The 21,434-nt window shown below is 39.5% G+C and overlaps 1 protein-coding gene across 1 annotated transcript in view; it reads right to left on the bottom strand.

Annotated features, from left to right (window-relative positions):
- The window catches only part of babam2 (BRISC and BRCA1 A complex member 2), a 118,604-nt gene that overhangs the window by 77,268 nt on the left and 19,902 nt on the right, over positions 1–21,434 (bottom strand). Inside the window, exon 5 of the mRNA XM_085390978.1 lies at positions 2,346–2,540. Within this exon, the coding sequence (XP_085247104.1) occupies positions 2,346–2,540 (195 nt within the window). The remainder of the gene's footprint in view (positions 1–2,345; positions 2,541–21,434) is intronic.

Raw genomic sequence — 21,434 nt, 5'->3', positions numbered from 1 at the left:
TTTTGCAGCCCCTGCACCTGTCAATGAATCGACCACATACTCCTTTGTATACTTAAGCATTCTAGAGACAAATGTAAGCTGCCCTTAGCCATTTTCTGAAAGCTAAAGCTTTTAAAGCAACCCAGTCAAAGACGAGACCGCAACTTGACTAAAGGGCTGTGATGGGAAAATTTCTCTGTAACAATGCGAAAGACTAGACAAGTCATACAGAAAAAAATCACTTCAGGATATTGCTGCCAATAGTAGTTCAACAAGTTGCTAAATTATGGGGGCTATGTAGTTTTTCCTGGGACTGTAGACCTCTAAGTTGGGAGGTTTTTTTTCTTCCTCATTTGCTCTAATTTGTACATTTTTCCCCCATTACACGGCCTCACAGATGATAAAATTCAGTCCACATTTTCTCTTTTTCCATTTCTTGGAATAAGACATGTTCCCCACACAAAATTAAACTAATGATGTTTGCATCTGTAACCATGTTTTAAAAAATAAACTTTTTAAAACACGGGACACTGACACACTCTTGTTCTTTAAAGTTCCAAACTAATTAAAATATCTTACCTGAATTATCTGATGTGTCGCTGTGACATAGTGACCGCAACAATACAACACTTGTTTGGCTTAATTCTTTCAATGGCTTCATCAAACTACATTTTATTTAAAATAATACCAACACTGTATTCGAAGTGTTATATGTTATATGCAAATTTATGCAGTATGATGTTCCAAGGCCAAACACTGAATCTAAATGTACAACCTGTGGTGTAAGCAGAGAACTGGTTTGGTTATTTCCACTGTACTTTCAGATAATGTCTTCACACAAGAAAACAGAAAAATAAGAATTACCTGAAAATCTGTAATAGCACAAAAAGCACACAGTTCTGACTTTTAAACACTGGAGCAGAGTCTTATTACCTGATGTTTTCCCTGAGGCTATATGTAGTTAGAGAAAAAGCGCTATACAAATGCAGGCCATTTACCATTTACCATTTACCATTTTTTCCACACGTGTTGCCTACAGTCTGAGGCACACGTGAGAATATGATCTTTAATTTCTCGTAATATCCTCATTTGTATTTGCTGTTTGCTGAAGGGCCATCAGTTCCACTAATGGCGTGTGCACTTAAGCGGCTTTTGATTATTCAGTATTGTTAAATAAAATCTTGTGTAAGTGTACCGCTGGGAGCGGTCTGTTGGCTGCTGAGGTCATGTGACTTCAAATGAACAAAAGATAGGCCCTGGAATGCAGAACTCTTAAATACAGGAAATGTCGAAATATCTTGTTTGTTTCACTTGACATTTGCATTAGCTATTTGGTTATTTCGTGTTTGATTGTGCAAGTTAAAACAACTATTAAACTAACTATAATTTGTTAGCATTTGCTTCCCTTGTGTGTCAAAGTCCGTCTAGTCAGGCACTGTAAAAGTTCCCCTCTGTTTCTTGTCTGTTGGGTCTGTTTTGATCAGCCTGGTCTGAGTTTATTTTGCTAGAGTGTTATGTTACGCTGGCATTTTAACTTGAGTGTAGTTCTGTTTATTTGACCTTCTTCAGATCCCAGAGCAATTATCTGACTTTTTCTACATTTCTTTATAAAGAGCTTTTGAGTTAAATAAAACATATTTGCTTTAAGACCTAATTGTACTTGTCGTGCCAAGCCAGCTTAGTCCCTCAGAGTGACGGGCAGAATAACGACTACCCTCTCCACTTGCACTCCAAGGTGGAGTCTGAGCCTGTCCACCTAACAAGAGATTTGCTGGACAGGCAGCTTCATATATTGTTTACTTATTTACTTGCAATTAAAATACTTGCTGAGGAGTGCCTAAAAAAAGGTATAATTTTATAATCCTTTTAAGCATGGGTGTTCCTGCTTTCACACGCACTAACATGTGTACACAAATGCGCACTGCCAAAAATATAGTTTAATTCTGTGGGAGGAATGAGTTCACAGAGATATAAGAAAAGAGGTTAGAATATTGCACCATTTAAGATTCACAACGGTTTAGTTTCTCAGTGCAAGAGTATAATGGCCAAGATGGGCAGCAGTTTAATCAAATACACAAAATTTTGTGCATAAGACACAAAATAAGTTTAAATCAATACACAAGATCAAAACATCCAGATTTTAAACTTCAAAATTAAGAATGTGCTAATAAAGTCAGAAAGGGTTAACTGTCACAGCTCTCTTAGGCCAAACAGAGAAAATAATACAGACCAACAACTGTGTTGTAAATAAGAATATACCAGTGGAAACCTTTCCGCTGTGTTTCTTTTTAACTGCTACCACGCAACTCTTGTTTTCTTAAGATGCAAAAACTTCACAATCACAAAATCCATAAACAGGAGCTTACCCAGCTGTTCTTGCATCCAGCATAAATCTCCATGTTGCGGCCGTAGTTGGGGTCTTCCAGCAGGCTGTCATACTCAAAGAGCAGTCTGGAGCTCTCACGCAGACGCAGGCACTGGTAGTGATGGTACTGCTGGATGAGCTCCTTCACCAGCTGGAGCAGACATTCAGGATTCCCAGCATCCCAGTGGACCAAGTGCTGAAGCAGACACCAGAGATGGTATGTCAGTAAAGATAATAGACAGCCCATCCATCAACAAGTCCATGTTAACATGTGAAGTCTGTACTCTAAGTACAGTGTTCCCTCGCTATAACGCGGTTCACCTTTCGCGGCCTCACAGTTTCGCTGATTTTTTTTTGTGTGCAATTTTCCATGTTTTTTTTGTTTGTTTGTTTGTTTGTTTGTTTTTTTAAACAGCGCATTGTGTTCTGCATCATGATTGGCTTTAGACCACTGTCAATCAATCTCGTGCCATGTCTGCTGTACAGTACAGAATGCGTTGTCAGATTTATCTTTGATCGCAAGCAGTGTGACTCTGAAGTGCTGCACTGCATGTTTGGAAGTTTTCCCCCTAACAAACACAACACTGTCGATGAAACGTCAACACCTGCAGGTGCCTTTGGTTTCATTCTAAGATACTGGACTTATTTTTCCACGAAGGTTTGAACTTTGAAAGTGTTTAACCAAGAGAGAAAAGTGAGAAAACGTTCATGCCTGTCTGAGAACAGAGTATAAAAGTGTGTAGTGAGGGTGTTTTACAGCCTTGAAACATCTATAATAATTATAAAAAATAAAGCTGGCTACTTCGCGGCTTTCACCTATCGCGGGTTATTTTTGGAACGTAACTCCCGCGATAAACGAGGGACCACTGTATATGCTATTTTGATTGAAAATGATTGTTAAAGACATTCATATTTTAGAAAATCTTTCGTAGATAAAGGAATCAGTACAAGCATCATGATCACAAATAGGACCATTTAAAAAACAATTCCTGAATAAAATATACAGTGGGGCAAAAAAGTATTTAGTCAGCCACCGATTGTGCAAGTTCCCCCACCTAAAATGATGACAGAGGTCAGTAATTTGCACCAGAGGTACACTTCAACTGTGAGAGACAGAATGTGAAAAAAAATCCATGAATTCACATGGTAGGATTTGTAAAGAATTTATTCGTAAATCAGGGTGGAAAATAAGTATTTGGTCAATAACAAAAATACAACTCAATACTTTGTAACATAACCTTTGTTGGCAATAACAGAGGTCAAACGTTTACTATAGGTCTTTACCAGGTTTGCACACACAGTAGCTGGTATTTTGGCCCATTCCTCCATGCTGATCTTCTCGAGAGCAGTGATGTTTTGGGGCTGTCGCCGAGCAACACGGACTTTCAACTCCCGCCACAGATTTTCTATGGGGTTGAGGTCTGGAGACTGGCTAGGCCACTCCAGGACTTTCAAATGCTTCTTACGGAGCCACTCCTTTGTTGCCCGGGCGGTGTGTTTTGGATCATTGTCATGTTGGAAGACCCAGCCTCGTTTCATCTTCAAAGTTCTCACTGATGGAAGGAGGTTTTGGCTCAAAATCTCACGATACATGGCCCCATTCATTCTGTCCTTAACACGGATCAGTCGTCCTGTCCCCTTGGCAGAAAAACAGCCCCATAGCATGATGTTTCCACCCCCATGCTTCACAGTAGGTATGGTGTTCTTGGGATGCAACTCAGTATTCTTCTTCCTCCAAACACGACGAGTTGAGTTTATACCAAAAAGTTCTACTTTGGTTTCATCTGACCACATGACATTCTCCCAATCCTCTGCTGTATCATCCATGTGCTCTCTGGCAAACTTCAGACGGGCCTGGACATGCACTGGCTTCAGCAGCGGAACACGTCTGGCACTGCGGGATTTGATTCCCTGCCGTTGTAGTGTGTTACTGATGGTGACCTTTGTTACTTTGGTCCCAGCTCTCTGCAGGTCATTCACCAGGTCCCCCCGTGTGGTTCTGGGATCTTTGCTCACCGTTCTCATGATCATTTTGACCCCACGGGATGAGATCTTGTGTGGAGCCCCAGATCGAGGGAGATTATCAGTGGTCTTGTATGTCTTCCATTTTCTGATGATTGCTCCCACAGTTGATTTTTTCACACCAAGCTGCTTGCCTATTGTAGATTCACTCTTCCCAGTCTGGTGCAGGTCTACAATACTTTTCCTGGTGTCCTTCGAAAGCTCTTTGGTCTTGGCCATGGCGGAGTTTGGAGTCTGACTGTTTGAGGCTGTGGACAAGTGTCTTTTATACAGATGATGAGTTCAAACAGGTGCCATTCATACAGGTAACGAGTGGGGGACAGAAAAGCTTCTTACAGAAGACGTTATAGGTCTGTGAGAGCCAGAGATTTTCCTTGTTTGAGGTGACCAAATACTTATTTTCCACCCTAATTTACGAATAAATTCTTTACAAATCCTACCATGTGAATTCATGGATTTTTTTTCACATTCTGTCTCTCACAGTTGAAGTGTACCTCTGGTGCAAATTACTGACCTCTGTCATCATTTTAAGTGGGGGAACTTGCACAATCGGTGGCTGACTAAATACTTTTTTGCCCCACTGTAATGGGGTGATAAATGACCCAATTCATCCATTTTAGTTGCTAAAACAACTTGGTTGCTTGAGACCGTCAAAGCAAGTGACCAAATAGCCATGCCTCATCATGTGATGGTGTACTAAGTCCAAATAAAATAATAATAATTATAACTTAGATTTGTATAGCGCCTTTCAAGAAACCCAAATAAAAGTGCGAGTGTAGAGGATGAAAGGATCAAACAAGGGACTTTCATCCATGTTCAACGTGAAACCAAAAGTAAATGTGGAGTTATTATTTTTAGACAAAAGCATCTTTCATTTTCAGTTACTTAAAGAAAATATCTGTTGTCAAAGACAGTTTGGTTAAGGTGTTTTTGTGCTGCAAAACTCTCGGATCACAAAAACTTTGAAACTGTAGAATGTGGTCTTTTCATTTGAAAAACTAACTATTTCCCATTACCTTGGGATAACACATAAGAAAACACATAAACTTCTTAGGTAACACAGATGTTTTGCCTCTATACTATGTATACTAAGTAATGCTGTAAGTAATGGCAATTTTGAGTCAGCAAAAACTCTGACAAGGCATAATAATGTCTTTATCCCCATATCCATCATATTTCATCTGCACACTCCTCAAATATATCAGCACAACCTGTTGGAAAATTATAGACTACAGTATAGGTTATTTTGCAAGGAGCAATCATGGAGCGCATCAGGTAGTGCACTATATCTTCTCTCTCTGAAGGCTAACAGGAAGTATTTTGGAGCTCATGGTATTACAAGCATATATAGAAGTGGACATCTAGTTTAATCCCTATTTGGGGTGAAGCATTGCTGTCAGCTAATCTCCAATTTTAGCAACATATTCCAAACTGGTTACAACAGCGTAAAATGTTGTTACCCAACTGAAAATAGTTGCATAGAGAAAGAAAATAATACTATTTGTATCAGTAAAGATAGACCTTAAGAACATGGTAGTGGGTAAAAAACTGGTTCATCTTGGAAAAAGGTTAGTTGCCTAATTCTGAAGAGCCTACTTCCCATTACAGATTGAGGAGGAAAGGGTTGTGCTAAAGGATGTCCTGTGGCCACATTTAAACTGATATGGAAAAGTACTGAGTCTGAACTGATGTACGTGTCACATTTCTGACCTCTGTTGCCACAATGATTGAAGATTTTGGATAACAAGGCAGTTTGTATTGTCAGGATGCATACAAGAGCCCAACCGCTTAATTTACTTATCTGATTTTACTACAGCGATTAAATATCTGATGTTTGAATAGATTAGATTTAGTACATGTCTAAATGCTCTGTTGTGAACCTTTCTTTCACCAAACTCAGTTTTAGTCATCACAAGCAGAACTTGACCCTTTGGGACCAATATGCAAATTTACAGGATGGAGCTACAACCATCTGCCACATGTGAGTGAGCAGAACCAACCAAACATGACCAACTGGTCTAATTCTACCAAATAAAATAAAACAAATTGCCCTTTCCCCCCCTCACTCTGAAAAAGAACCCAATCACTGATGCGCAAGGAATAAAACAATTAGAATTAATGTGAACAACACCGTGCAAAAAATAAACAGCAGAAAACATGTCAGGTCTAATCAAGACAAATGGATGGCTGCGCTCTTGACAATGAATGTTGTGAGAGCTTTATAACAGAGATGCAAATCAAGACCAAAGCAAAAAAAAATAAATTACTGATTTAATGAGTCTACCTCATTGTCTGGACTGGAAAAGGCTGTGCGTGTTTAAAGAGATTCAAACGATAATTTAAAATTGCTCTTTGACGAGTGGCCATTTGCCACTTCTAGTTTTTACACAACTGCTGCCTTGTTCACAATCATCCAAGGTGATTAGATACAAGTCATTTTGGAAAAGGTAAGATTAAATCTGCCAGCGGGGAAACTTTTTCTCCCCAAAATATTTAACATGCAGACAATGAGGAGGGGAAGGAAAGGGGTCAAATGAACGTTTTGGTTTAAGGATGATGGCCGTCTCGTGCAGCCCCCTGGTCCTGAAAAGTGAAAGTGAGTCTCCATTCTGAAACTCATTCTAATTCTGAAAGTGAAATAGTGCTGGCAGATTCAAATTGTGGATAAGTCAGAACCAAGTAATGCAACTTGATGACATAACCACACTGGCCCAAGTAAACATGAAACTTCCCCAACCTAAATGATGAGCAAGCTGGAAAAGGATGCCTTTTCAGTAAGCACTGAGTAGGTGGAAGGATTAATAGGTGCTGGGAATGCCGTAACCGTTAACATGCATTATATTAAGGTATCAAAATCAGGATCTATTTGACTTGCATTAGCTTGTCTCCTCAACTGTCTGTCTCCCTCCTGGCAGTCCAGTGGAGAAGGCTTTCATTGTTTCACAGCAAACCACAGCCTCTTTTTGTCAAGGGAGGAGGAATGGCAAGGGCAGGCTAAACAGAGACGGTGACCTCATTGTCCTGACCCACCAGTGGTTACCAGCAATGCCGGGATTCCCGAAATAAGGGGGAGATGAAAACAAGGATGGGCATTGTCCAAAAGAGGCAGTCAGTGCCTAGGGGTAGGAGGGAGCTGAAACCGAGGAGAGACTGAAGAAGTGCTGTGTCAGGATTGTGACACAGAATATCAGCGAAGCTCCACTGAGGAGGGCGAGAGGGAGGGAGGAGGGATAGGAGGTGAGTGGGTGGGTAGGGAGAGGGGGAAAAAAGAAGGCTAAAGAGCTCAGGCAAGCAGTCCAAGGCCAAAGAAACTGGACTGAGCCTAGGAATTTATACTCCCTGTGATAGGTAATAATAAACATGTGAAGTAAACTCAGTGAGAGAAAAGTATTTTTTAATCAGTCTTAAGATTAGACAGCTGTGATAAACATACCACAGAACTGCTGTTGAGAAAAAGCAAAGCAATAAGACAGGCTATTTCACAGAAACACTCCCTCAGTAATTACAGTTAAGGTGCCCTCAAGCTTAGTACTTAACCTCTCCTTCAGTGGAGCTATTCATTGGCCAATGACACAAGGGCTGAGCTTCTGTTGGGTGGCTCCCAGGTAAAAGAGACTGCTGCTGAAAAGGTTGACTTTGCCCTGCATAAAACTGCTCTGTGCTCAGGCATTCATTTAGCTGGTTTTGTAAGGAACACTCCAAAGTGAAAATGATCATGGATACTACAAAGCTGCTACAGTTATGTTATGAATATATGTCACAGTTTCTACCTGCCTCACCCCAAACGGTCACGGCACATTGCTGTGCCTCCCTGAACCCAGTTCTGCTGGAGGTTTCTTCTTCTTAAAAGGGAGTTTTTCTTTCCCACTGTTGCCAAAGTGCTTGCTCATAATATGATCATATGATTGTTGGGTTTTTCTGTTTTCTTTGTATTATTGTAGGGTCTTTACCTTACAATATAGAGAGCCTGTTGTTGTAATTTCTGTGCAAAATTTGTTGCCCATAAAGCCTAAAAGTGTTTCAACACACGCACTTTCAACATTCTGAGCGAATCACTTTGGGTTTTTGTTTATAGTTGCCCTTTTGCACAAAATCATTTAATGCCCAGTCAGACTGGCTCAGATGTTTGTGTTCACACCAGCAGGTCCGCCTGGTATGCATGTTTGAAAATCATAGAAGTATATAAAAGATAAAAATAGCAACCTGGAGGTCACACAATGGTTTGTAAAGTCCCAGTACGAAGCCCCAGATTGAGCATTATTGTAGTCGGCATCTCTGTTTTTTGAGCCCAGGTATCACAAGCGAGGCATCGATGTGACTGAGAAACTGAGGGACTCTGCATTCTCAATTCTAAAGTATACACTGCTCCTTTTTTGACTCCAGTGGGGACCATAATTTGCAAAATGAGCACTTGAAACTGGTGATTGAAGCCAATAACCTCATCAGAAAAGTGTCTACCAAAGTCACAAATCAAGGTAGCAGAGGACTGTTTTCCCATAGATTTCTAAACAACCAGATTTAGTTTTTCCCGTCCAGAGGATTCATCCTCTGAAGGCCATTGGAAATGACCTTTTCAATGACATCTTCTAACCTTAGAAAACACATTGAAAGATGCTAAGATATTTCACTGGTGAACACGCTGCTTTGTTATACATTTCATTGAAGTCGAATGTCAAAAGATCACCAATTTCAGTGGCAAACCTTTCAGTTGATGCTTCATAAAAGCTTTAAGCTGCTGGTGGTGCAAATGAATACTCAGGGAATCTAAACATTATATTCTTATGTTCTGGGGAAAAGCTGTAGCATATTTTAATGCACTCAGTCCACTTTAATCAAAATTGTTTTACATTCATGGCATTCAAAATCTCACCAAAATTTTACTCATGCAATGAGCAGAAATATATTTAACCGAGGTACTATAATTGAGATAATTTAGACTGAATCAAAGTGTTAAACTAACTTATGGTCTGACCAACAAAGCATCCAGCACTGCTTCTGAACCCAGCTGTTAGGGCGGCTAAAAAATGTATAGTTAAAAACAGTGAGTGCACTTGTCTTTGTCTCATATTGTTCGAATGTTCTGACTTTGAGTTAACAAGGTAGAGCTTGAATGCTGCAGAAAAACATTGGTCAAACATAGACGCAAGCAGAATGAAAAGCACTGAGCCAAAAAGCAATGTTCATGTGTTGCAATGTGTGTGTCTGTGTGTGTAGACATGAGAGTCTGTACAGACTCTTCACTGAATTGATTTTACACGCTCTGCTGAAGGCTGTGTGTGCCAAAAGAAATCTATGTGTATTTTTTTTTCATGAATAGGATAAGCCCTGCGGAAAATGTACAGATTTGATACATGGGGAAAAAAAACAGCAAAAAACAAAAGATGCAATAGTCACAATCTAGGCTATTTGAAAGCTAAGATTGAACATCTGATGAGATGAAGTGGGGGGAAATATCCATCTATATGCCCTCTAGATCAGTCTGTATTGAAGTCACACATCTTTCTTAGGGCTTTAACCACAGGGGGTAGCTATCATGGTCTCAACAATAGTCCCCAGTTCAATCTGGACCTTATAATCCAATTATTTTGTCACAACACAGTGGCTAAACCTGTGTCAAAAGATTAAGCCTAACCTTGGCTGATGATAAAACCAGTCACCTTTAATAAATAAAAATTGATACCTTCCATTTTTGAAAAGAGCTCATATCTGTAAAGGAAGCTATTTATAATCGTATTACCTTAAGATATTAGGACTTGATTCAATATCAATGTTAAAAACTGCAGATTAAAAATATATTGGATTAGCATTAGGATTTAGCATTTTGGAGGTATTCATGTGTCAGCGTGTCCAAGTCAATGCTGAAAATACAGTCAAAATAGCTTAGACATAAATATTATAGAACACTATGCCTTTTAAAAGAAAATGCTACTTCTTTCTGCCTATTGATTAATTTACTCAAATTACAGCTTGTTAAATTAAACGGGCAGTGTGTGGGTTTACGCATGAAAAAAAAATGAAAAGAACAGCTTGTCCTTAAATTAAATCAAAGAGTCCATAAAGAGAACTTGCAATCCACGGGGCCTACTTTTAAAATAGTTGCTCTGCAAACGGAGCTTCTGTTCTCTGATATCTAACGTCTCAGCAGGAGGACCAGTAACTTTGATCTCTCTGGCAAAGAATGGTAATTTGAGAACGTTTCAAATATAGTATCAAATACATTTATCAGACTTCCAGAGTTAACAAGCGGCACTTACACAAAAAATAAGATAAAAGTTGACCAAAGTCCTTTCCTGGAATGTCAACAAGTACTCTAATGTTTCGGTATTGTGGCCTTCATCAGAGGAAGGTTGTAACATCAGCGTGGTTGGACAGTCGTGGCTATGAAAAATTCTCACTATAAATCTATTTGTCAGCTTTTTGACAGGCTGCCTTGTGAGCTGTGGAACTTGATGATTTGATTTAGTATCTAAGGAACTGAGGGCTCAGTGAATCATCTTTTACTTCCAATTCTATCCACAACATTATGGAAACCAACAGGTTTTAAGAGCTGAACGATGGCCGGGGACCAGGATTGCATGATTTCCGGTTTTGGCCATTCAGTCTCATGTATATCCAATTATTAGCCAGTCTTCTCATGGATCTGCAACATGCGCAGAGCAGCACAGGAAATAGTCACATGCAGACAGTGCTCGCTAAATGTTTGTAACAACGAACATAATTATACACTTAAGACACCTTCACCTTGCTGAACATGGATATTTTAGGTAAAGGGGGTTGTACTGTAGGGATGGGAATTAATACGAATTTAGTGATTCCATTATCAATATCACTTATCCATTCTCTTTGGCTCATTATCACCATCATCTCTAAGCAGCACATCAAAGACATTACATTTCATGCAAATAATTACAAGCTGTGTGGTCACATGTTTGTGAATGTTAGAGGTATTTCCTGTCTTTGTAGTGGTCAGTGTTGAGGTCATTACTCAAACAAAGTAAAGTAAAAAAGGTATTACACATTTTACACAAAACACTTTTCTTAAAAGTAACAAAGTACGTTTCTTAATTACACCCAGAAGAAAGACATTCGTTATACTACTCTGTTACGTTCCCCCCAAAAGGGTCTAGGCATGCGAGTGAGGGGACCAGTAACAAATGAGTCCAGAACAGAATGAAAGGAAAACAGACCAGTGTTTTTAATAAATAAAATAGTCTTTATTATAGATCATCTTAACATAAAGAGCCGGCAACGCCGTTTTACCAATAACACTTGGAAAAAGAGAAAAAAGGTTGCAACAACAAAGAACACAACAACCAAACAAAAACTCCACACCACGAGGAGGCACTTCCAGGGGCCCACAAGCTCACCCTGTCACTAACAGCAGCTGGCTTACTGCTGCCAAGGCCCACAAGCCCACACTACTCACGTAAAGCAGCTATGCTGTTTCCACAACTCCACACTTCAGGCAGGCTAACTACACACAAAACAGAGACACCAGAGAACACCCCACACCCTGCTCACAGCTCATCCCCAGCTTATATGACCTCCGAGAGGTGATTGCTGACTGGGCCCAGGTGGTAAATGAGGAGAGAGAAGAGCAAGAGAGAGACAGAGGGGTGGAGCAAAAGAGGAGGAGGCGGAGAAAAACACCACACCCACACAAGGGCAGTATCAGGAGGCCCAGCTAGGGCCGTAACATACTCGTTATGTTACTTTCATGTTACTCTCTGAAATGATCTGAAACACACTCAGATGAAAACCAGCACATACTCAGCATTTACTCAGCTTTAACATCATTCTGGGTTCTAGGCTAGCTTAGGGTTTGCATGTTGTCTATGCAGGTGCTTGCAAAGAACTGAAGGTGTGTTAGCATTATAATGCAGTTGTTTTCATCCTGCAGCAGTCTCCACGTTACTATCACACTCTCGTGTTTTTGTGCAATAAAAACAAAAGTAATGTTCATATCCAACCTGTAGTCTGCACCACTATTTTCATCCTCTGACACACGAACTGAAATTAGCTGATCATAGCAAGAGTGCAAGAACCGATAAGCGGGATCGACAGGCAGGCAGACTAACGATTCCAAGGAACTGTTCTCCTGGGAACATTCTCAGTTCCCATCCCTAGTGTATTGTAAGTCATTTTCAGTTAATTACCTTTTTCTTATACCTCCCTCAGCAGGAGAGCTTTTTTGTAAGAACATTTTGTAACTTAAAGCAGTTTGGGGGAAACTGAAGTTCACTAATTTCTTTTATTATAAAAATAAAATGAATAAAAAGTTGACTTTTGTTTATGTAGCGCAAACAAGAAATCTGGAATGTGGAATAATCAGTTTAAGCCGGTCAAATTTAGAAAAGAATAAAAAATAAATAATCTGAATTGGCTAATAAAATTATAACTGGAGCTGCTGACGCTAACATCAATTTTCTGCTTTCTGTACAGCCCATAAACTATACTTTAAAACTTCCAAGCTTACAAAAAAGAGCGTTTTATCATGTTTTCCTGCTTCTATTGACTGTAGACAGATGACTCTACGATTACAAAACAGTAAATCAAATGCTTCCCATTCGATCAAGATTAATTTAAGCACACTTTTACTTTAAAGCTCTCATGTTTACTGCTAATTTCCAAATTTTAAAACAAAAACGATAATCTGATAAAATCCTGATCCACACACAGTGCCTGAACTAAAATGAATTCTTTCAGAAATGGGGGCAAAGGAAGCACTGTAGGAATATACAATATTAAAAACTAGTGTGTCTTTTAATATTTAAAGCATGTCAATTTGTTCTGATAGCCCCCCCCCAGTAATCTGACCCTTTAAAGGGACAGCTCACCAAATGTTAAAAAGTTCTCCCTGGTGAGAAAAATGGAAATAATTTGGCTGACAAGAAGGAATCTAAAACTATAACTCACATGTAATATTTAGAATCACTATTTTTTTGTAAATGAAGTGGCCCGATTAAATTCAGCGTAGGAAGGCCCATTCTGAGCTAGGAAACCCAGTGTTTTCATTTTAATTTATCCAGAAATTTAAATAAAACTGCTTTATAAAAACTCTATAGTGTCAGGCTCCATCTTATGCAGCACCTTGCAAGCTGGGTTGTAACATATTACTCAAGAGAAACAACATAGTTCATATAATAACAGCAATCGGAGTATATTTGCCTGTGTAGCACAGTACATATGTTGAGCATAAGGAAAGAACTCAACAAAAAATAAGTGTTTTCCTTAAGAACAAAATGTGCACCTAAATTGGGCATCTTCACACTGAATAGACCCAAGTTGACAGAATTATGTCTTCCTGTGCCATCCGTCTGTACCATCTTCGATCCAATATTTATCTTAGGCCAATAAGAGAGGGACTGGCATCTGAAAATGCAAGATAATTATATAGGCCAAGAGAAGATATTTGTTTTTACGTCTTAAATGTGATTTTTATAGATGCTGGCAACCTGATCCAATAAATCGCTGTAGACTTGAAAGTGTGAGGCATTAAAAAACTCCCAAGTATTAAATTAATCTCTGTTAGTCGCTAATTCAAGTGTGGGCTCACACCCTGTTTCGCCCCCGGAGAGTGCCAAGTGTAAGATCATGCTAAATTGCTCTTGTCATGTGTTGAAGACACTTGGCATTCTCAGCCCAGTGTATTTTCCTTCACTGTGATCTGTGCGGTTTGTGTCCAACACAGAGCAACTTGTTGACAGAAATAGCACTTTTCTGACTACTTTTAATGTGGTTCACCAATCCACCGTGAGGGCTGAGACCGCTGTCCCATCTAAGTCTTGGCATTTGTTTCATACATCAGCTAGTGTTTAGGAATAGCCAGCACCCCTTTCCTTCATCAGTCTCTGGTTGCAAACAATACCCTGCACATGAAAAGCATTCCCAGACCTGTCAGTGAGCGCTGCCGATAATAAACTCCAATAAAAGCTGGAACCCATTATTCCCAACAGCAGGAAGGAAGCGGGAGCAACAGTTGGTACACTATGCACAAGTTGACATAATGTAGCTTTATGGGCCATCTGAGTTTCTTTGTTAAAACAGTAACAGGGGACGAGTTGGAGCAGCAGATAGGAAGCGCTCATCAATGCTTGGCATGCAGTATTACCAGAGGGTAACGTGATGCTGGGAATGTTTCCTTTTCCTAGATGGGAGAAGTCGAACACTTAGATTGGCTTCACACTCCATTTTTTATGGGAGTTGTCCTGATACAATGCCTCATTGTGTAAGTCCTCATCTTCTCTCAGGAGTCTTAATTTTTTGGGAAGGTGGCCGGGGGGGGCACACACACGTTTACACGTTCGTGTACATGTTTCTTATTGCTACTAAATAAAGTAAAAAGATTAAAACCAAGGCTAATCTATTCTGCACTTTTCCCTGAGCACAAAAATACGATGTAATCATAAAATGTCCTATTTTTAGGGATGCAATTTTCTGATACAGAGTACTGACCCGATCCCAGCTGGAAAAACACTGGTTACTTTATTTAAAATAAACAAATAATGCATCCATTCGAGCCTTTTGAAGAGTTTTGGTGATATTAACTATAAAATAGAAAGGTATGCAATACAGACTGTCTAAAAAAAAAGAAAAAAGAGTTTACGCTCTAGTTATGGTGACTGAAATTTGAGCATTTGATTAGTCCTGTTAATTAGCAATTATTATCTGGTATCTATAAGTGTAGCACACTAGCCAGGTTTGCAAGCTTTAATTGAAAAATATAAAGGTGACACTACACCCTATAATCCAAATACGGTCCCTTTAGCCTTTAGAAATCAACATGACAGTGACCAAAATGCTAACAATGAGGCTTCAAAACAAAAATCAATGTGTAATGTGGCTACATCCATTTTTATTTAGATCTTTGGGTGAGTCACTTGTCCACTTTGGTGTTTTCACGATATTTATTGACAAATCAAAAAATATAGAATATTTTAAACACTTGTGCCTTCAGCCTTTCAAGTCCACAACCCCAGATTCTACTCAGGCATCTCTCTTGAATCTGTACAATGCCCGCAGCGTAAACAGTTAAATGCTTGCTCCAAATTAAAAGGGTGGAAAACAACAGTAATACACTGGTGAGTTACCTGTTTTACCAAAAGAGACCAACAGAAATTAGTTTAAGTATGGGTTTGTCAGACAATACGTCTGTCTTTCTTGCCCTGCATGAATACAAGATGAGGTTTATCAAAAATTAAATATCTTACTCAACTGGGGTAATTGAGAGGCAGCTAGACTTCCACCAGCACTATCATTAGCTGAACTATCATTACAACTGGAGCAAAGGGGACAGATGAATACACTAAATAGCTATATTTATTTCCTGACCAGAATAGCCTATTTAGTTTTTTTTTTTTTAATATTTTCTCAGTTACAGGTGACACAGTCCAGTCCAATTAGAGGGAACAGAGCCAAACGAGATATCCTTACACTTCAACAGTTCCAAAATATGTGGGATTTCCAGAGAAACAAGAAAGAGCCAACCTTTGAACCGCACAGCAGAGTACTGCAAAAAGGTTAAGTGGAAACATGTTGAAGCCGTGTGCAGAGAGGCTATCACGGCTAACCCATGCTCTCAGGCATATGTAGAATGGGAAAGATTCAGAATGCAGGGGAACTCCCAAAAGTTTCGTACCTGCACGCATCACTGGACAAGTCTAGACCAGAGAAATTATTACACACAAAGAAAGGGGGAAACAGGGGCCAACAAATGGTAGCATTAGTTGAGTAAAAAAGAGAGGAACCATTAGAGATGACTGTTCTTACATGGTGCAAGCTCACTCCCCGTATCACAATAGGTTAAAGAAGATAAAGAGTTTTGTTATTTCATTGGCCAATGACACCTTCAGATTTGCTTTTGCTGTCGTAAATGGACAGAGTAGGGAAGCCGATTACTCGTGTAGCTGAATGGGTTAACAGATGCAGAGTCTAACAATACTGTCTGCAGCCATCAGTGGTGAAACACACCAAAACATTTTTGCCCCACAGTGGGTTGTCTTGCTCCATCTGATGTCAGTATGAGTGAACGGGAACATTTTGTGCTGTTTATTCAAATCACTGTCAGTGATCTGAGAAGACCATGATTTATATTTTCTGGGGCCAAAACACAGAGAACCTTTTAAGGCTTCTCATGTTGCAATATTATTATTATAATACCTATAACTCACTCTAGATGTGGGTGTGCATGCTGACTATGTACAACAAATTATGTGAAGGGAATGGGTGGTAAAGAATTCAAGATTACAGAACAGCGCACCACAATCACAGATCAGCCACAAGCAAAATGCAGCATCACGACAATCATACCCAGACATGCTACAGCATGCGCACTGAATACACAACTTCAAACTATTACCCAATCAGCTTCAATGCTTTTAAAGTTTTTTTCCTTATCTTTTGTTTTTTTCAGAAAAGGGAGGTGGGGGGGGGGGGGGGGGGGCATTCCATACAAACATTTGTACAAACACTGAAGTCCAGTGTGTTGCCATCACTTGGTGAATTAGGGAAGAAAAAATGTATGATGCAACATAACCTACGTAAGGAATTAAAATGGTATTGCTCTCCACCTTCCCTCCCTTCCGCTCTCTGTCTTTGTCATTTCCTCCTTTCTGGTCATTTTTCCCAGCAACCCGTGGGCAGACCTATTCCGCTGTATTCCTGTCACCATGTTAGGTTAACACGTCTTTCCAAACTCCACTTCTCTGAGCTCTCCACCCCTGCTCTAAACACGATCCGCTATCACAGATAAGCCAGAAACTGATCTTCTCTTGAAATCTTGATAAGAAATTTATTTTAAGTGCTTTTATGTTTAATCTTAAGGTGGACATGACCATAACAGCAGCGTTTAGATCTTTTTTTACTGGTGTGAGTTTTTTTTAGAACTAGTCTTCGTTCTGATCTCGCCAGTCTTAGAGAACTGATTATTAGGCACCATTGCTAAGAAGATGAGGTCATTTCAGTCAGAAGAAAATCAGACAAAATCTTTGGGCTGCTTCTGACAATCATTGGTGAACTTTCCATTGTTGTCACTTGTAAAGTTGCTGATGTTAACGGTTCCAACTCTAGGCCAGTAAATTAGAGCCCCAAAATTCAGAATGGGCATCTCAAGACAAACACTAGGAACTATTCAAGTATTCTCTGAAGATTGCCCCCAGGACTAACCCATTCTCAAATGACTGCACTTACTTATGGCACACTTATGACTTGCTGGCTTTTCTACGAGAATTTAGTCTTTGAAGGAATTGTAGTTATCTTTGGTTTTGCAAGTTTATTTTCTTTATTCAATAGCATGTTCTTTCATGATAATTCGTAGTAATGACATGTTGATTTTAATGGAACTTTCTGTTAAGAAAAATTAATTTAAAATACCGTATTTCCCGGACTACAAAGCGCACCTGAATATTAGCCGCACAAGCTAAAATCAGGGGAAAATCCTGTTTTGTACATACATTAGCCGCACCTGACCAAAAGCCGCAGGTGTTTCAATATTGACTTATCATATGTAAGAGAATATGCACAAAGCGAATTGTCAGGAAAGAGATGGCTGTTTGGAGACACACCCCTTTTATTAATATTTTGAAAATCAAGTTATGGGTACATATTTGCACATGTGCTGTGCTTCATAAATGAGTAACAAATGTAGTACATAACAGTAACCTACAGCACACCAGAAAAATAGATTCAGACTACCTTTTAGGCTCAGGTGCAGTGACACGGCTTTAACAAGAAGAAAAGTCAGTCATTCACCACCATCTTCCTGCGCACTAAAACCACCAAAGTCCTCTTCTCCAGTGTCGGAAACGAACAGGCTCAGGATGGCTTTGTCATCCACTCTCAGCTTCTTTCCTTCGTTGTCACTTTCAAAACCAAAGATAATCCTCATTGTCATTGTCAGTGTCGGAGTCGAACACCCTCTGAAGGGCCGTGGCGGTGTCCTCCTCTTCATCATGCAGCAGTCCAGCCCTTCGAAATCCGTTGGTGATCGTGGATGTTTGCACACTTTTCCACGCTGTCAGAATCCACCGGTAGAGTTGAGCACAACTTGCTTTTCGCAAGTTTATCGCCGCTCGTCATCCACGACTCCTGCTGAACGCATAGCGCTACTTTGAAGTTTGTTTTTCGCGCTACTTGTACGGCACTATGTTGCCTGGCGGATGGACATGTGACCAACATACCACTCTTGAACCCCGATCCTTCCGCCAGGCAACGTAGTGCCGTACAACAGCGGAACAAACAAAACAAATCGTCTTACGATATCACAAAAATCATGGAAAATCTATAGAAAAGCCGCACCTGACTAAAAGCCGCAGGGTTCAAAGCTTGTGCAAAAAGTAGCGGCTTATAGCCCGACAATTACGGTACTTGGGGCACTTGCACTGCATTTGTGGAAAGGCAGTAAATGTGCTTCTAAATATAAATAACAGAGCATTCCTTTCCTGTTTTGGTGCAATCTCTTACAAGCATCAAGCAGTTAAGTTTGTCCATCTTTGGTCAGTAAAGGGACTCAATTATTGTGACTGTAGATGGACTTTTGCGCTAAGTAAACTGAATCAGGATACACAATGCCAAATTGGTCTCACAACGTTGAGATTGCTTAGAGCAATCTCAATCATCTGAGGTCCTTAGGAACAACAACAACAATAATAATAGTAATAATTATTATTATTGGGAGAGGGCAGATTATTGGCCAGTCATCTTAAAACATCACAAACGATTACAGGTTAATGCAATGAATCTAATATCTAATATCCAATGAAAAGCCAGAAACCAACAGGGCATTATTTTGTCAGACCATATGTCAAAATGAACATACAAAGTACAAAATATGCAAATCTAGTAACAAATACACATAATTCCAATAAAAAAAACCCTTCACCTCTTGATGGAGGTCAGACAAAGCTTCAGTCCAGATTGCTGGCTGCATTAAATGTTAGTTGTATTCAAGTGTATTACTTTTGTTTATATCTATATTGCAGTGTATTGAGGCCACCCAAATAAGCCAATTCAGTTAAGGATATTTTAGGGTGTTTTAGTCATCTCCATAGTAAAGTCAAAGTGGCGTGTTATACAGTCTCGACATGCTCGCCATAGTATCAGTAATCTCCGATAAGCCTCCTTCCCAATTAAATCTTTAGGTTAAACAGTCATGAATGTGTCAGTGTGGTTAAGTGTTGCGGTGGCAATCATAGGCCGACTTAAGATTTATCTCCATGTTGAAAGGAACAATGGCTCCCTCTGAGCCCAAAATAAACCCATTAGACTGGCAGATGACTTTCCATTGCTTTGACATACAGTAATTAGAGTCATGAAACTAGTATGAGGGCTAACATGACTGACCAGTTAAAAAACAACCCACTAAGAGTTTCAAAGCACGCTGAGGCAGGGAGCAGCCCTGGTGGCCAATTAGCAATGGTCTGGATGCTATTTAGCCTACATCTGTAGTTTCCAGTCAACCCTTGCACCCTAACAACAATATAACAGCGAACCTCAATAAATTTGTGACAGACTTTTCTCATATTCTCATGGAACTGTTCGGCTATAAATGGCTTATTTGTGGGACATATGGCCTCTCATCATCCAGCAGGGATATTTAAAGTCTCTTTCATTCATCATCCATTGTGGTTAAAACTCTTGGAAGGGCCTTTTTTAACAATTGCAGAGGTTTGAGGATTACTTTGTTATTGCTGCCTTTGTAGTCCATGTTTGACTTGCTATACCTTCTAAAGGTGGCAAGGCTCCTAGAGTTTCCTCAAGTAAGTACAACAGTCACTAACCTCTGCCAGAGGTCTCTTTCTGTTAAAACGGAACTCAAAGTGCTGCTTGCAATGGATTGCTTGGCCACTGGGGATCTGAGTCTAACATTTAAAAGTTTTAGGTTACCTTAAAGCTATAGATATCAGATCAGCTTCCAAATTGACAAGGTTAATAATTTGAGACTCCTCTTTGAATGTTGAGATGAAAACTAAAACAAAAGTTAATGATAACGTGCTGTCCATAGCAATAAGTCAGCATTGCTATGTGGATAAAACTGACACGTTTTGGCTAGAAAATAATTTGAGACGTTTTGCCATCAGTTTTTGTGAGTACTTCATGTGACTTTTTGCTGTTTTTAACAGAGTGAAAAGTTAATCCACCCATCTAATTTTGAATGCATGAGGGATCATAAGCACTGGTGAAAACAGCACAAATTAAAAAGCCCCAAACCTCATGCTTCAAGGGTCTGTAGCTTAAGAAGATAAATGTATATTGGTCCAATAGATATGTTATTGTACAAAAAAAAGCATTTCTAAGGAGGTCAGTTGGAAACTTCTCTCAGACTTGACCCTCAGTCGTAAGAGAAGTACAATCTGTCAAGAAAAATGATTGCAAAATTATGTTTTTGGATAAAGTCACCAAACTTTTCGAATGTTTTTACGAGATTTCACTGGTGATTCTATGTACATGCAGCTTTTGAAATGGTTCATTCATTTCATCTATTTAGATACAACTTTACTCCTTAGGTTTTTAGATGAACGGTTAAAATTGAGACCATTATAAAATGTTCGACGAAATGGGACAAGCCTTTAATAAGAGTTGAATTTCTTTTCCATAAAAACATCTTTGGGTGAGTGGACATTTTGAGACTTGCTAGCACTTCACAGTAACGAGAGAGCAGGCAACGATTTAAGCATGTATTATCGTCACCTCCAAAAGGAAGTTTTAATACATGAAGTTGTGGTGATAAGTTATCTTAGGCATGCTTTCACAATGATGTGATCAGGCTAAAACCGCAGTTAAGTAGGAGCCTAATTGTCTAAAAGGAAACATTTTCACTCAAGACTTTAGAATATGTTATGCAGTTTCTAACGTGCATATAATATTACCAAACCTTACTGATCATCTACTGTGTAGCACATGCATCATGTTTTAGTCCTCCCTTTTCTTTTGCAACAACAATACATTTCTCTGTCTAAACAGAAACATGGATAATAAACCTACTCAAGGCCTGGTGACAGCAGGGAAAAACACAAGCCTAAACAGAGAAGCTAATGATACCCTTGACTGGCTGTAAACAAGAGCAATGTGT

The sequence above is a fragment of the Rhamphochromis longiceps genome, linkage group LG19, assembly GCF_057381845.1.
Source record: "Rhamphochromis longiceps isolate RC_006_pf linkage group LG19, R_longiceps_female_GT1.1, whole genome shotgun sequence".
In the NCBI taxonomy this organism is placed as follows: domain Eukaryota; kingdom Metazoa; phylum Chordata; class Actinopteri; order Cichliformes; family Cichlidae; genus Rhamphochromis; species Rhamphochromis longiceps.
The sequence above is the reverse complement of the archived record's forward strand: the minus strand, read 5'-3'. Positions and strand labels throughout refer to the sequence as shown.